This window comes from Hypanus sabinus, chromosome 19 (genome assembly GCF_030144855.1).
Source record: "Hypanus sabinus isolate sHypSab1 chromosome 19, sHypSab1.hap1, whole genome shotgun sequence".
NCBI classification, from domain to species: domain Eukaryota; kingdom Metazoa; phylum Chordata; class Chondrichthyes; order Myliobatiformes; family Dasyatidae; genus Hypanus; species Hypanus sabinus.
The window spans coordinates 19,418,746-19,433,257 of NC_082724.1; the positions used below are offsets into that span (position 1 = coordinate 19,418,746).

General features: G+C 39.0%; 1 protein-coding gene across 2 annotated transcripts in view; it reads right to left on the minus strand.

Moving 5' to 3' along the window:
• The window catches only part of phf2 (PHD finger protein 2), a 151,942-nt gene that overhangs the window by 92,668 nt on the left and 44,762 nt on the right, over nucleotides 1-14,512 (minus strand). For both annotated transcript variants that reach the window (XR_009506763.1, XM_059944121.1), the window contains exon 2: nucleotides 963-1,048. Coding sequence is in view for 1 of the 2 variants with exons in the window: in XM_059944121.1 (XP_059800104.1) it covers nucleotides 963-1,048 (86 nt within the window). In the remaining variant the exon portion in view is untranslated. The remainder of the gene's footprint in view (nucleotides 1-962; nucleotides 1,049-14,512) is intronic.

The following is a 14,512-nucleotide window of genomic DNA, read 5'->3' on the forward strand; positions in this document are numbered from 1 at the left end:
CCTTCTCTGCTTCCTGTATCTCTGAACTATATGTTTGTTAACTCCCAGGAGTCTCTCTTCCTCTCACTCATTCTCTTTGTCTAGTTCAGAATTCCTGTTTGTGATTTCAGTTGTCCCTGGAGTTTCTGACCCCACTCTCGAGCTTTTCAATGGCTTGTCAGCTGCTACCCAATCCCAGACTTCAGACTCGCCCACTTTAAAGGCAGACACTGGAACTCAAATCAGTGACATCCCTGCAGCACACCTAAAGATGTATATTTACTAGCAGAAGAATATTGTTAAAAGCAGAACACTCAACAACAAGACTATTGGCATAATTTAAATGTTTTTATTTTGTCTCAGGTTTATGTAGTTCAAGCGGCTTTCCTCTGCAACAACTTGTCTGATGGTGTTTGCAAATTACTGCCATTAATAAAATGGAGTCATACCTTTTTTTAGCAATTTCATCTGACTCTGCAACTCAGTTGCAAATTTTTTAATTTCATCTGAAATTTAGATGGGCCCTTATTTATGGTACTTTTGTTATTCATGATGTGAATAATTTCTATGGACTTTTTATAGTGAGATACTAGGATAACTTTAATTTGGTCACTGGCGTTAATCACATGCACGAATATTATCCACTTCTCGTCCATTCAGTTCCATTGACAACAGTGGAAATAAATGCATGCAGTGAATATGTCCTGTGGTTCGTGTTCTTGTGTACACATAGCACCAGGAACTATAAATAACTCCTTTACTGGAAAATCAATATCTTTGTATGATAAAAGAACTTTACCCAGACAAAATATTCAAATTATTTTCATGGTTTTTTTTTTCCTTGCAATGTATGGAACTGAAGAAATGTTCCAATGTTCCTTACAGAGTCAACAAATTGGAAGAGGCTAGAGGCATAAACATAAAAGCATTATCAACAAGATATTCTCTAATCAAAACAAAATCAAATATATATGACAACTTACTTGTTGACTGTCCGTGCGTTTTCTCACAATTTGGGCAGTGATAGATATCGATATCTGGAGCCTCGTCCTCTTCCACACCAACACAGCTGTAAGCATTCCAAACATAAAGCATTGATAAATATGAAATACTACATTTCCATCAAGATAATTATTTGCCTATGACTGACTCACTGTAGCATAACGGCTAGCTTAACACTTTACAGCGCCAGCAATTGAAAGATCAGCGTTCAATTCCCACCACCGTCTGTAAGGACTTTGTGCACTTTCCCTGCGACCGTGTGGATTTCCTCTGGGGGCTCTGGTTTCCTCCCACAGTTCAAAAACATATTGCTCGACAGGTTAGTTGTTCATTGTCAATTGTCCGGTGATTAGGCTAGGGTTTAATCGGGTGTTGCTGGGCGGCGTGAATCGAAAGGCCTATTTCACGCTGTATCTCAATAAATAATTAAATGATTGGAATTCTTTGTAAAAAAAAATATATTAGTCTGTTCAAATGAAAAACATTAATAGAAATTGTGCCCCATTTTTGGTGCTCAACACAATCTAATTTATGCCAAGTTTAAAATAGCACAAAAGGGAAAATCAAGGACTTAAGAGAAAGCATCAGGAATTCTGCGATTTTTTGTTACAGGTTCCCTGATGTGTCTCCCATGGAGGACCCTGGACATGTAAAACCACCTCAATCAACGGGCAATGAATGCCTGCATGTTACATCAGCTCCATTTATATTGGAGTGGCTCATGTCATTCACTAGCCAGTCTTGTAGAAACAGAGAGATCGTGAGGCTTTCTTCAGTCTGACCTGTCCTTTCTCTGCAGCCTATGCATCAACATTAGAAACTCAACTCGGGCACCATTTATTTAATTGTATGTTAACTTGTGCAACTCATCCAGGCAAGTGTTAGCATGCCTCTGGTGCCAACATAGCATCCCCACGTCACTAACCTTAACCCATAAATCTATTGGAACACATGAGAAAATGGGAGCTCCCAGAGAAAACCCTGGTGGTCACAGGGAGAATGTACAGACAGCGGCAGGAGTTGAAACCCATTCCTCCAATCGCCAGCGTTGTAAAGCATTACGCCGACTGCTATGCTACTGTATGCCATTTATTTCGGATCAGTTGCTAAACAATTCTTTCTTCAACATTTCACTCAGAAGAAAAAAAGCAAAAGTGCACCATTACATAGACAAGAACAATAAATAACTTATTCTCTGCATATTCAAGTGTTTAGGTCTTGGGTTGATGAAAAATCAGAAAACCAGAAAACTTACTGAATTTCTATGCAAAAGGACTGGGAGTCAATAAAATATTCTGTACACACACACACCCACACACTCACTCTCTCTCAAAATCGTAATTCAGGAAGTTCTTCCAAACTAGAACTTAAACTAATCATTTTCTTCTGTTTAAAAATGCAAACACAAGGAAATCTGCAGATGCTAGAAATTCAAGCAACACACACAAAATGCAGGTGGAACACAGCAGGCCAGGCAGCATCTATAGGAAGAAGTACAGTCGACGTATCAGGCCGAGACCCTTCGTCAGGACACATCAACTGTACTTCTTCCTATAGATGCTGCCTGGCCTGCTGCATTCCAGCAACATTTTTTGTGTGTTGCATTTTCTTCGGTTGTTTACTCTGAATTCTAAAAATGCATATTAAAATAAATAATTTCATCTGATAATTAGTTCCTAAAACCAAATCATTCTGAACATGCAATCGTGTTTGCTGGGAACAGTCTTAAGATGAAAAAACATTAACTCCAGTCTTTCAAAGGGGAAGCATTATTGAATAATCCAAGATCCCAACTGTCTATAATTTAGTGTCGCATTCCCCAAAGTAGGTCATATTGCCCCCTGGTGGCAGTGGGAGTTTCTAAGGGGCAAGAAAGATAATGGGGATGGTGGGGGGGGAGGGTGCTCACTATCAAGAGGGACAACAGAGGGATTACAGGCTTAACTTAAGAAATGAATTATTATTATAATTCCCTGGTGGAGGACCTTGTCAAATGGTGCAAAATGAGTTACCTGCTGCTCAACATCAGGAAGACAGGGGAGATGGGGATGGACTTCAGGGAAGTCCAAGCTGCACAGCTCCCTGTTACTACTGATGATGAGGACATAGATGTGGTGAGGACCTACAAGAATCTGGGAGTGTACTTGGATGACAGACTTGAGTGGAGCACCAACACAGAAGCTGTGTACAAAAGGGGTCAGAGTCACCTCTATTTCCTGAGGAGACTGAGGTCCTTTGGAGTATGCAGGCCTCTCTTTCACATGTTCTATCAGTCTGTTGTTGCCAGTACAATCCTCTATGTGGCGGTGTGCTGGGGCAATGGCATCAACACGGGTGATGCCAACAGATTCAATTAGCTGATCAGAAAGGTTATAAGAGTCTGTTATAAGAGTCAAACTGGACACACTGGAGACTGTGGTAGAACATAAGACCAAAAAATTCTGGAAATTCAGATCAATGATTCTCACCCCCAGTATGCCACCTTGGCTGAACAGAGGAGCACTTTCAGTAATAAGCTAAGACAACTTTGGGGCTGTAAAGAGCCCTACATGAGGTCATTCTTATCCTCGGCTACTAGGCTCTATCATGAGTCAACCTATTGCTGGGGAAGTGATGACCCCTCCTGACAGACCGTTATTAACCTCTGCTTATCACAGCTCTATTTAAGTCCTGTTTGCACTGACAAGCTGTGGAAAACTGTGCAACACTACCATCCCTTCTTATCTGGATGGTGTAAATGTGCACCCATTACTGTAAAATATTATGGTAATTCTTGCATTACCATCTTATCAGTGTGAACTTGGTAAACTTGTAATCTTTAACTTCTAAGTCTTGTACATCTTATTTTTAAAGTTAACTTTTTTTATTCTTTCTTACTTCTAATATGTGTATATCTCTGCACTTGTGTAATGCTACTGTGACACTGTAATTTCCTTTGGGATCAATAAAGTATCTATCTATAAGCATTTTATCCATGGTGCCACATAATTGATTACAATGATCATATAATCACCTCATCTCTTGCTAACCCACCATTCTCTTAAGACTTCGCTCAAAGCATGTTATAGTTGTTGAAAAGCAATGTGACATTTCTATATTTAGTATATCATGAGAAATTTGTTTTGAAAAAATCATGTTGTTTCTGGGCCCAGTCCATGCAGTATTGTCAGTAGTACAATGTTAGCCAGTACGATTCCAACACTCTGATCACATAGCGATGCAATTCCTGTGAATTAGAGTTTGGCATTCAGTGGGATAGTTCAAAACTTGGCCTTGTCGAGTAGTGTGGACAGCATTTCTCAAGCTCACAGCCCAACCAAAATATTGCTGCCCCACTTTATGTATCTTCAAGCAGAGTGTCAGGTTTTGCCTGAGCTATTATGATGCCATAACTTTCCCTTTATTGATCACGGCTCTTTCGATTGGACTTAACCAAAAGACAATTGACCATGGTAACGAAAATGGTAGAAACAGACCAAAGGAAAAAGTGTGGACAGTATAGTATGGAATATCCAACATATGGATTTCCTCCAACACCAAATTAAACTTTATACAATGACCAACCACAAGCAGAAGCTGAGAGTCAGTTTTGTTCCAATCGGTTACAAATTGAAACTCTCCAATATTAACTACAGCTGTATTAAAGGTGTCGGACATCAGTAACTAAGGAGACCAAGTCAACAAACAGATCTGCAATAGTTTGATTTTAGATTAGAATTCAACAGAAGAATTCTTTGGCAGGCTTTTTCAGATTTCAGTGTATTTAGAGGAGCGGACAGTTGTTTTCCATGCTTCTGCATTGCTCTGTTTTCCAACTCCAAAACATTAAACTAATTGAAAGGACAAGAAGGGAGGCAGGAATGCAAGTCTAACTTCATTTTTATTTTAAGTGCATGACGTAGCAGCGTTATGATGTATGGTATGCAGTCCTTCAACAGATAAACATAATGAATTATTAAAACAAAGTATTCTTAATCAATATATTTACAGTATTACTTAAATGTCACTAAAATATTAAATACACAACAATCCTCCTTGCTTAGCTATAAATCCCAACTCAATATAGAATGCATTGCAACTTGCGCGTGCACACACACACACACACACACACACACACACACACACACACACACACACACACACACACACAGAGTAAACTATGTAATACAACTACAATATAGTTGTAGCTCTCGCTTTGGCTAGTGACTTAATATAGGGGATGATAGCTGCACCCCCCCACCCCCACAGCCCGGCCAAACTTAAGAAATCTCATTTGGATGGACGCTGCGTGATGTGTCCTCTGTTAGAAATCAGTACCACGATATAACAAACGGTACACAATATCCGATTAAACGATTGAGCTTTATAACTCTTAATTTGACTATATGGTTAGTAAAGAAAACAAAAAAGAAAGAGGGCCCATTCTCATGAAGCAGTCTAATGCGTAACGTTGGAGTTCGCTGATGAGGCCACTCGCCCACCATCGACCACCTCTGATTGTCGCTGACCTTCGGAGCCTCGCTCCAAGTCCACTCCATCTGTGGTCTACCCACTCTCTCCATTCACATCTTCTCTCCTGGTAAAAGACCGCAAATTCCCAGCTCCCAGACACACAAGAAAGAACAATACCCCGCTCATTGGCTAGCATGCCCCGTAATCTCTAGTCATAACCCAGACATTGCTGCTACAGAGAAATCATTACCTCAGCAGTGGAACATTACACAGAGGTCATTATATTAGCAGTGAAACCTTCCAGTGTGTTAACACAGATATCCACAGCATAGTACATTTCAAATTGTTCCATTCAGGCCTAAAGATTTAATCACTGTCAAGGTCTTACTCTTGTGGGATAATGTCTTTCCGACAAGGGAAATCACTCTGCTTGGCAGGTGAGACTTGTGGCTGTGAGCTTCTAAGGCTTCCTCCATCGTGGTTGTAGGAAATAGCTTTGACAGCTCTGGACAGCTTTATTCTCCTTTCCTTGGCTTTTCTCTCTGGATCTACAAGCAACACACACAAAATGCTGGTGTAACGCAGCAGGCCAGGCAGCATCTATAGGGAGAAGCGTTGTCAAAGTCTCGGCCCAAAATGTCAACAGCGCTTCTCCCTATAGATGCTGCCTGGCCTGCTGCGTTCCACCAGCATTTGGTGTGTGTTGTTGCTTGAATTTCCAGCATCTGCAGATTTCCTCGTGTTTGCTCTCTGGATCTACTTTGATTTCCTGCCTCTCTCCCGGATCCCACATTTTTCACACTCTCCATCTCGCTCTTGATCCCTTTCTCAGTCACACTTCCCTTCATTATCCTTGGTTCTCTCACAATCCCATTCATGGTCACGCCCAAGGTCCCAATCCCGCTCAAACTCTTGTTCTCACTCTTTATCCTTCTCACATTCCTTCTCTCTTTTACACCTTCCTCTTTCTTGCTCACATTGTTTTTCTCTACCTCTTTTCTTTTTTTCTTCATCTTTTTCTTCTTCTAGTTTCTTGTATCTCTGAATTTGCTAAATTCTCAAGAAATTGAGTCTTGTTTATCCTCCATTTCCATAGCACTTATGTCATCCTCCTCTTTCCTTTATCTTCATTCTAGGGAGTGCATTTTGATCTTGAGTAGGTGCATTTAGTTCACTGGAGTATTCTCTTATTAATCCTTCTATTGGTCCCTTTACAATGTGATCTCTCTTCTTGGTTTCAATACCAACAACATCATCTGACAAATCCTCTGTTTTCATATCTCGATCGACTGTTTTCTTTACAGCCTTCCATTTATCCAGCTGGGCTTAGGTCTTTATATCTACTTTTAAAAGCAGATTTTTGTCTCCCACTTGGAATTCATGCAATAATGCTCGCAGAGTAGATTCTGGTTCATTATACTCACAAAAGCCGAATGCTTGCAACTTCCCTGAAGCTCTTTGAATTCTCTTCCAGCTTAAAACCAAGCCACATTTTGCAACTGCCTGATTAACAAATAGGAAGCTTTCTCGGATATGTTGCCTACGAAGTTCTTTCATCAGTTTCATGCTTCCTCTGAGCAGCATGGTTCTTCCTTGGTCCATCCAATATGCTTTTCAACCAGAGGCACAGAGTTTGGCACCAAGACCCATTTGCCCTCAGTTCATGGTGTTCGGCATGAAAACAATGGTGACATCATCCAGTCCCCTTCTTAATTTGCTTTCAGTTGACTCTACTACAGGGGATGTGGCATTCACTCTACAACTTGCTCTCCAATTTCGTGACATGATTGGCTGAGACAACTACAACTTGATCCCCAATCAAGTTGTGACTGTCTCAGCCAATCATGTCGTCACAATGGTGGCCCTCCTATTTTCACCATATAGAAGTCCAATGTGGCTTGTTGGTTGTTGCATTTCACTCTTATGAATGTCATTCCCACCAGAATTATCTTTTATCCAATATAAATTCTTAGTTTGTTATCTGTAGGCTTCAGTTGGTATCTTTGAAATGCTGTTCAAATTCAATTTGTGGAATAACAGAAACAGCTAAACCAGAGTTCAACTTCATTTTAATTAACTTGTTGTTCACTTCTGGTATAAACCATATTGCTCATCTATTGTTAGTTTACCCTTGTAAATCTCAAGGCTATTCAGTCCTTCATCACTCCGATCATTATCAGATTTTTCATCAACAACATGCAGATTAGTGCTCTTTTTGAAATTGGAACTTTACTTTTTAGCTTTTTCTCTTCCCTGTGCAGTCTATTTACTTCTGTCAGCCTAAAATACATTTTGTATGTGTACTACTTTGTTGCATTTCTGCAAGTTTTGTCTTTAAACCTGCATTGGTCTAGTGCATGTAAGCCCCTGCCACAATGGTAACATAATGTGTTCAGCCAGGCTAGTTTCTGTTTAGCTGTTGCAATTCTGTGCGTGCTCACTTCCACTCCTGACTGCAGCTCAGTTTGTTGCTCACTGCTGTTTTCATTGATACAATTTGAACTGATTTTTAAAATTTAGATTGTGCTTCAGTTACGAGCAATTTTTGGATGATTTTTGTAAGATTCCACAAACTGAACGATCTCTCAGTACATCATTAAACTCAGACAATCTCTTCAATTTAGCCATGTATACCGAAACGGATACCACTTCCTTTTGATTCAACTTATGAAACCTAAAGCGTTCTCCAATTAGCAATGGTTTTGGTTGTAAATGTTCCTGCGTTACTTTTATAAATAAACAGCAAAGCTCATTTCGGCTGGTTTGGTTGGAGCAGATAAATTTCTAAGCAAACTGTATGCTTTCCCACCTATTACAATCAGCAAAACCACTGGGTATTTATGATTATTATCACTTGGTATTCACTCTTTATAAACCCATGAATCTGTCTGTTTCCTGCCTTTTTTAAAACTTTAATGTCTTCTTATTTTCCCAATACATGTGCTGCACTGTTTTTTTCACTTGACCGTTTCTCACCGCTCTTTTTTTTTAAACTCAAACATCTCACTGCACTTCAACAGGTAAGGTGGCTGCCTCGTTTTTTTTAAAACCTCCTTGTTGCCACTGATTTGTGTCTCCAAAACATTTAACTAATTTAAAGAAAAAGAATGGAGCCGGGAATACGAGTCTAATTTTGTTTTTACTTTAAGCGAGGCACACACATATGACATAGTAGCGTGATGACGTATGCCACGTATGTACTTTTACATTTAACCCGTAATGTATTATTTAAACAAACAGTGCTTAATGAAACAATATATTTACAATATTACTCTATATTACTGAAATATTATATAATAAACAGCTGCAGTCTGCTGATTAGTGAACAAGAGAACTCCCTGATTGGATTATTTCTTCCTATCAATGAGATTAAGCCTTGTTGGACCAATCATAAGCACTCCACTACATTCCCCCAGAAGGTACAAGAAGGGCCAGATGGAATTCCTCATTGTACGTTTGTACATGAAACAGTTGCTAAGACAGTGGAAACGCCTGGACGAAGGAAAGGTAACACCAGCAAAACCTAGTTCAAGGCCAAGTCTTGCTCCTCCTGGGCTGGAATGCAGTTGCTGGTGGGACATGTTCAACAAAAGAGCGATAGTTTGCATGCTTCATTCAACACCTCATTGCTCATTGCTAAATATGAAAAGCCCCATACAACTGGAGAACTGCTTCTGGCAGCGGCAGGGGAGGTTCTGAGTACAGTTTTGTGTCAGCCAACAGACAAAAATAATTAAAGCCATTCCATTCAACAACTTTCTTCAAAGACAAACAGATGAAATGTCTGAGAATGTGAAATGCACATTGTGTACAATAATCCTGACAACAGAATTTGCTCTGTGGTTGGATGAGTCAACTTCTCTAGGCAACAAATCTTTGCTTCTTGGTTATGTTTGCTTCATAAAAGATGGTTCAAGAGCTGTTCTTTGCAAAGGGACAAGAAACAGACACAAATGGGGAGTCAATATTTCAGGTTGTTGAGCTATTTTTCAAAGGGAGGGACATTTTGCTCACCAGCACTCTTGCATGTGCAACATATGGGGCACCATCATTGACAGGATGTCATCATGGGGTTGTTTTCTCAAAAAAAAACTAAGTGATCGTCTGACCAAATCGTGAAATATTATTATCACAGTGGTAGGTAAAATGAAGTCCCATGCTCTCGGTTCTTGACTATTTCAAGAGCTTTGTATTGAGAATGATGAAGAGTTTGAACATTTGCTGTTGCACGCAGAGGTCAAATGTCTCTCAAAAGGAAATTGAGAATTTTTTTTATGTTTTTTGAAACAGTGAGAAAATTCTTTGAAGACTCAAATGCTTCACTCAGTATTCAACTCAAGAATATTTGGCACGACATTGTTTATTTTGTCAGGAGAGACAGAAAGAATACCAGATGATGATCTTCAAGTTTACTGTGTCCTCCTGGCTGAGATGCATAAAGACATGTCAGTGTTTTCAGGAACTTCTCTCAATCCAAATTCCAGATTTGGTAATAAATCCATTTCTGAACACTTGCAGTGAGGAATTAACAGGAAAGCTGGAGGAAGAACTGACCTTGCTTCAAAATGACTTTGAATTGAAGCAGACCCTCAAAAATCATATCAAGACTACTGTTTGCAGACAGAAATCCTGCAGCATGGAAAAATGTCAAGACGTTCTTTACTGCCTTTCCAACATCATAGTTAGTTGAGCGCGGTTTCAGTACGGCCGTCCAAGTTCTTTCAAGACAATGAAGCAGACTGCAAATTACTGAATAAGAGAATTTGATGTCGAGAAGCTGATTATCACTGCACCAAGCCCATCCACCTCATTGAAAGATGAAAAAGCAATTAAGTAGTGAACAGTTGGACTACTAATGCATGCTCTAAAATTGTTGTAGGTGGTAGGGTGGAGATACGTCTCTACCAAAGGAGATCCAAGGTGCTCCTTCCCTCCATTAACCTGCAGTTCATCCTTGGGGGCAAGGTGTAGCACCTGCTTAGCTTTCTGATCAGGGTCATATGAAGCCATGGGAGCCAGTGGTGGATGAGCATATACGCAGCTGGTGCTTATCAGTGCTACCCTGACTCCAGGCAGACAATCTCTGAAGAGTATTGGTAATGGCTGGAGTTACCCATCTTGTAAAGACACTGCCCAAAAGAAGGCAATGGCAAACCACTTCTGTAGAAAAATTTGATAAGAACAGTCATGGTCATGGAAAGACCATGATCACCCACTTCATACAACGCAGCACATAATGAATGGATGAAAATTGTTTTTACTTTAATTAAGTAAAGAAATAATTTTATTTACATCTTTAAATAGATTTCAAAGTATATATATGTCACCATATACAACCCTGAGATTCATTTTCTTGTGGGCATACTCAATAAATCCGGAACAGAATGATAACCATGATAGAATTAATGAAACACCACACCAACCTGAGTTATTTTTGCAATTATTTGCCACTGCTTTGAATTTGCAGTTCCTATGTCCTTTAATTGTGCATCATAAATCAAAATTCTTGAAAACTTTTATGTAATGGATAGAAAGGAAGAGGGATCAGTGGCAATGTGGTCTGGGAGCCAAGGAGAATGTCAAAAAGTTTGGAGACCACCTATTTAGTGTAACAATGCCACAAAACAGATCATTTTGAACTTCTGTCATATTATAAGTCTTAGTTTTAATCACGGAAATAATAACCAAAGAGGAAAAACATTTAACAAGAGGAAATGGAGTGTTTGAATTTTGATTCTGATAGAATTTCACAAGCCTAAAGATAGATACAGTGAAGTCAGGATAGTTAATCTGCTGATTTAACTTAAATTGTTTCAAGAGGATGTGAAAGGAATAAGACAAAGAATGGCCTAATTATGAATGTTCATGAAGGGTTAAAAATGGCAACATAGCCAGTTTTTTTTAAACCTGGAAAAATTCAATGTATACCATTAAGAATTACAATTTTAATCTCACATCTAAGATAAAGAAAGAGGCAGTAATTCTACTGCACTCATTCAGTGATGCAAACTGTATCAACTTTCAAGTATAATAATTTATATTACATCACAATTTAATTTAGCAGCAGTGGAAGTTTACTCATTTAAAATGTACTTTTGACTTCATTAATGTAGAATAAAGTAAGTGTGAAATTATTTAAAAAATGAACAAACATGCCTTCAGTTGATTTTGGGAAGGGAGTTTTCATAGCTGGAAAAGGAGTTTAAATGAGAAAAGCAGCACCTGATTATTGTAATCCAGAAACTTGGAATTAAACTCTATTGAAAGCCATTGGAAAGCTGGAGTGCAAATTAAAATGCTCAACGTTATATTTAATAATCCCTCGATTTATACCCAAGCCATGTGCAAAGTGGCACAGGGTCAAACAAATTAGAGGGTTAAAAACACAGTTGAAAGACTAGCATCAGGAACAACTTTGATTTATAGGGCTTCAGCACTAGTCACTGAAAAGTAGAAAGCTGTTCACTTTGAGGCAGGCTTTCACTTAAACTAGGCTTGGAGCAAAGTTCTAATGAATCAAATAACTGAAGGATTAAGTACTTATTTTAAGTTAGTAATTAGGGTGTGACTAGCAATGGATTCAGGAATAACAACTGTGAGAAAAAAACATCAAGGATGTAAACTGCGAAGCTGTTTAGTTAAAAATAAGCAAGTAAATTCCAAAGGGACAAAGAGATTGACAGTAATAGGACATTAGTGACCAAGGTACGATGAGAAAAAGTCATAAACAAGTTAAAGCTGAAGGCACTTTATTAGAATGCATGAAGCATCGGTAGTAAAGGACTTGATCTGGAGACGGGTTGGGAATTAAATATTCCAGGATACTTGACTTTTACATCAGAAACATAAAATAGAAGTGGGGCAGTCGTGGAAGGGAGAATGTCTTGGCAATCAAGGATAAAGTAAAAGCAGCAAAAGGATAGGAAAACCAAGATAGAGAGAGTCTTCATACAATCTAGGAAACAGCAAGGGAGAAATGCTGATGCTTTATAGGCCAATAGCAGTAGCTGTACTGTTGGGAAGACCATTAATCAGGAAATTAGAACAATTCAGTAATCATGGGAGTGTTTCAACTTTACATGGACTGGACAAACCCAATTTATTGTACTAGTGTGCAGATCAGAGAATGCATTGTTTTCCAGATAAGTACAGGGAAAACACAAATGGCAAAACAAAAAGCATCATGGACTCTAGTGCAAAAGGATTGGAATGACCAAGTCTTAGTACAATTAAGTAACCAATAAGTGAGATCACATGTAATACTGAGTAGTTTGATCTCCTCCTAAAGGGATGCTATATTTCTCAGAGACAGTACAACAAGCAACTTGACAAATTTCAAAGGTATGTGTGTGTTTCCAAAGAAAGATTGAGTGGAATAAATAGAAATTCTCTAGAATTTAAGAGAATGAGAGGTTGTCTCACTGCATTGTTTAAGTTCCTTAAGGAGCTCTACATGATAACTATCTGTGATGCTCCAAACCAGGAGACACCATTGTTGAATAAAAGATCTACCATTTTGGACCAGTTAAGGACTAAGTTCCACTCAAAGAATAAAGTCATTAGGGGACTCTAACACAAATGTTTGAGAATGCTTCATATCTGTGCGTTCTAAGATACAGGAATTTATATTGGGAGGCACAGCAAAGCTTGGTTTAGCTACACAAAGGTTATAAGAGGAAACAGCACAACTTAGCCCTTTTACATACCACAAAGAAGCTGGAACATGTGTAAAAATCTCTTGGCTTTATGGGCCTTGGTGAAAGAAAACTTAATGTCATGCTTATATAGTACATATAGTCTTCAACCTGATGGCATGAATATTGATTCCTCCTGGTAAAAAAAAAATTATCTCTCCCCCTCCCCTCTTCCATTCTCCACACTGGCCTTTTACCTCTTTGCACCTGGCTATCACTTCCCCATGGGTCCCCTCCTCCTTCCCTTTCTCCTATGGTCCACTCCTCCCCATCAAATTCCTTCTTCTCCAGCCTTCCCCACACATCTGGCTTCACCTATCATCTTCTAGTTAGTCTCCTTCACGTTGCCCCCACGCACCTTTTTATTCTGGCCTAACCCCCTTCCTCTTCAGTCCTGAAGTAGGGTCTCGGCCTGAAATGTCAACTGTTTATTCATTTTCATAAATGCCGCCTGACCTGCTAAGCTCCTCTATAGCATTTTGTGTGTGTTGCTTTAGTACGTACAATATTTTGTAAGTAAGTGTAATAATACATTTTGTGCTGTGAACGGTGAACATCCTACATTATACTCAGTGTTATCCTGTATTATCAGTTTTTGAGTAAGTGAAAGTGTTTTTAAGGTAAAAGGTCAGCCACAATCTTACCACACAGCAGAACTGACACAAAGATTGACAAGATATTGCTGCTACTATTTCCTCTGCTCTTAGCATAAAAGGCATGATATACTTTCTCAATGCTTCACTTGACAAAAAAAAAGTGATTATACAGCGCACAAATTTGTTGCCTTCCCTATGAAGGTGTGGCACATTTACAGATGTGCATTCCTCTAGATCGGAATGATAGTCTTGGTTCTTAAGTTTACTCAGAGATTAACCTGCATATAGCAAAATTATGCAGCGTGGTGATTCCAAACAAAATTTGAAATTTCTCAAATTCCTTTCACACATACTACTGGCTACTGAAAGAAGCAGGCACTCGGATATTAGCAACAGTCACCCCAGCAGAAACAGAGTAAATGTTGTACATCATGAATTATTCATCAGGTATTTTAGGAAATAGAGTTACATTTGAATATGCCTAAAACATGGGCATTCACATGCTTTTTCACACAGAGTAAAATAATGGGTAAAATAATAAATTAACTTTTGGTGTTCCATTCCCAAAGACTGAATGATAAGTAATTAATATAGTGACTCTATGCCAGTGCTACTACAGTACTATCAAACTGTCTATTAGTTCCTAATAATGAACAACGGAGGAGTTCACACAGTATATATTGCCATTTATGGTGAGTCCAGGTATAGGAAGCTTTTCTTGTCCTTTCCTGGGCTGCTCACTCACCTCTGGACCCCATCGGACACTCAGCTCTCACCTGTGGCTCCCAG